Genomic DNA, 2,691 nt, shown 5'->3' with positions numbered 1-2,691 from the left:
TTACATAACCTTATTCTGCTCCTCTTTCTCATTACGGTCTTCCATGATGCCACACGAGCAGTTTTTATGGCTGTCGTAAGAAGATAATTCATCCCATAAACCCTTCAATTGGGAATAATAGTCAGACACAGACATCTGATTTTGAGTGAGGCGTGCAATGTCACGCTGAATCTCAAAAATTCGTGGGACAGTGTCTTGCGAAAAACGAGTCTTAAGGTCATCCCAAACAGCATGTGCAGTTTCTGCATAAACCACACTGTTTGATAACCCAGAATTCACAGAATTTAAAATCCACATGAGAACCATGTCATTATAGCGCTGCCAAAGAGCAGCTTCAGTTGCTTTCTTGTCTGACGGCTTCTTCACAGACCCATCAACAAAACCAAATTTGTTCTTTGCGCTAAGGGCAATACGCATTGAACGAGACCATGTGCTATAATTGTTTCCAGTAAGTAGAGTGGAAACAAGATGCATCCCTGGATTATCAGAGTAATGAATATAGAAAGGGCTTGAGGGATCGTTCGATGCCTCAACCGACTTGGAGTCTCCCATGGTAAAAAAATGAGACTTTGCTCACAAGAGAAACCGAAGAAAAAAAAAAACGAAGAGAAACCAAGGAAACAAAAAAAACATCCTAGGATCTTGGACGCTCTGATACCATCTTAAGAATGGAATAGCAGAATGAATAATCTTCTATATTGATTCATTAAAATATACAAGTTAGGCTAAAGTTCTTATACAAACTGTAAAGAAACAATCACATCCCGTAATTCCTACAAATCAGCTAAGTAAATATTTTTACAAAGGGAAAGAATAAATCATTGATAGTCAACGATCACCATGCTACCAAATAGGAAGGAAAACATTCATATCATAACATTCTCCTCCATCCCTTCCCGTTTAGAGCCAAAGAAATCGCCTTTGAACGTTGAGTTCCAAGGATGGAGACAAGCCGCAAAAGATTGGAAATCTTGGTTCACCAAATGGCTTCTGTTCACCAATCTACATGGAAGGAGGCTGGTATCTATGAAGCAAACCTTAATTCTACATACCAAATACGAAGACAAACCGGTTTGGTACATGGATTTGCAGAGAAATGGTGTCCTGAAACCAGTACGTTTATTTTTCCATGGTGTGAAGCAACAATCACGTTGGAGGATGTCATGGTTTTAGGCAGTTTCTCGGTTTTGGGGGACTCTGTTTTAAGCCCTCTTGAAACAACACAACTTTAAAAATTGAAGAAAAACTACTTGAAGAGAAAGGAATTTTACTGGAGTCCGAATAGGAAGCCTAGCACAAGCTTGTGGTTGAAGAAGTTCATCACATGCGGGCACAAACTTGAGCACGAAGCGTGTCTTGTGTATTGGTTGTTGAGGTATGTTTTTAACCACAATGTTATAACACACAGACTTGTATTCTCCATAGCAATTCATTTAGCTAGAGGGACTAAAATCGCTCTTGCACCTGCTATTCTTGCAAGCATTTACAGAGATTTGGGTTTGTTGAAAAGGAAAATCGTAGCTTCAAACCAATTGGCAATAGGAGATGCTGATTTACAACTTACCCTTAGGCCCTGTTCTAAAAATCTTCACCTAACGCCACCTAGGCCCCGCCTAGGTGGTAGGTGGCTGGGCACCGTCCCAATTAGTTCCTAGGCGTCAGAAAATTAAGAAAATGTGCCTAGACCCTCTTAGGCATCCTACGTGCCTACCTAAACCCGCCTGGATCGCAACTCTCACTTAGACTTAAAATCGAAAACTTTCATTTTGCATTTTAATTTTTCAATAAAATGTAAGAGACTTATTGAGTACTTGGATGAATACTCATTATATGCTTGCTCCCCATGTTTCTAATACTTTATAATTTATATGTTATTTTATTTTGTAATTTATGTATGTCAACACAATTATGTATGTATTTTTTATGTATAAATAGGCACATATTTAGACAATATATAATAAATTTACTTAAATCCACCTAGTCCGCCTAGACGCTAGGTCCCAGCTCTCCGCCCAACTAGCGCATAACGTCTTTTAGAACCTTGCCCTTAAGTTTCTGTTCTAATTACTTCAGGTTAGGGCGTGGGAAATATTCTTGGAACTTAGGCCAAAGCCGAATGTTATAAATTTTGGTGAGCCAAGATTGGCTAGATGGGATAATTTAAATGGTATGGAAATTGAAAACTTGAGAAAGGTTTTAGACTCAGCTGGAGCAGTGTTCAAGTGGCGCTCTTATGCCTTGGACGTCATTGAGAACTTGCATTTGCCTAAATACTGTCCACAAAAGGAAACTTGGGTTTTGGTTGGTCCTGATTTGGATGATGAATTACTGTCATTCATTAGATGTTTGATAGTAAGTGAGCTAGTTGGTCATGGTATTATTAAGCACTACCTACCGCATCGTGTAGGTATGCAATTTGGATTTGATCAAGACCTTCCATGTTCTGTTACACGACCTAATCACCATTCTGATGCGGCCTGGAAGCATAATAACAAAGAAATCAAGAATGTAAAATTGTATCTTCCGTGTTGGCTTTTCGAGGGAGATATTAGCATGAAGTACAAGAACTGGTGGAAGAAATCAGTGTCTGGTCTCGAAGATGATGTTGGAGCAGTTATGTTTTTATTTAATAATATATATGTTTATATATTTATGTTTTGTTTTATTACCAATATTATATACATAACGTTT

General features: G+C 38.4%; 1 protein-coding gene across 1 annotated transcript; it reads right to left on the bottom strand.

Annotated features, from left to right (window-relative positions):
- LOC137714508 (uncharacterized) lies at positions 1-552 on the bottom strand. Its single transcript, XM_068453708.1, has one exon. The coding sequence runs from the start codon at positions 550-552 to the stop codon at positions 1-3; it is 552 nt and encodes a 183-aa protein (XP_068309809.1).
- Between the last annotated feature and the right edge of the window lie 2,139 nt (positions 553-2,691).

Source organism: Pyrus communis, chromosome 14, assembly GCF_963583255.1.
Source record: "Pyrus communis chromosome 14, drPyrComm1.1, whole genome shotgun sequence".
Classification (NCBI taxonomy): Eukaryota; Viridiplantae; Streptophyta; class Magnoliopsida; order Rosales; family Rosaceae; genus Pyrus; species Pyrus communis.
This window is presented reverse-complemented; position numbering and strand designations above follow the sequence as displayed.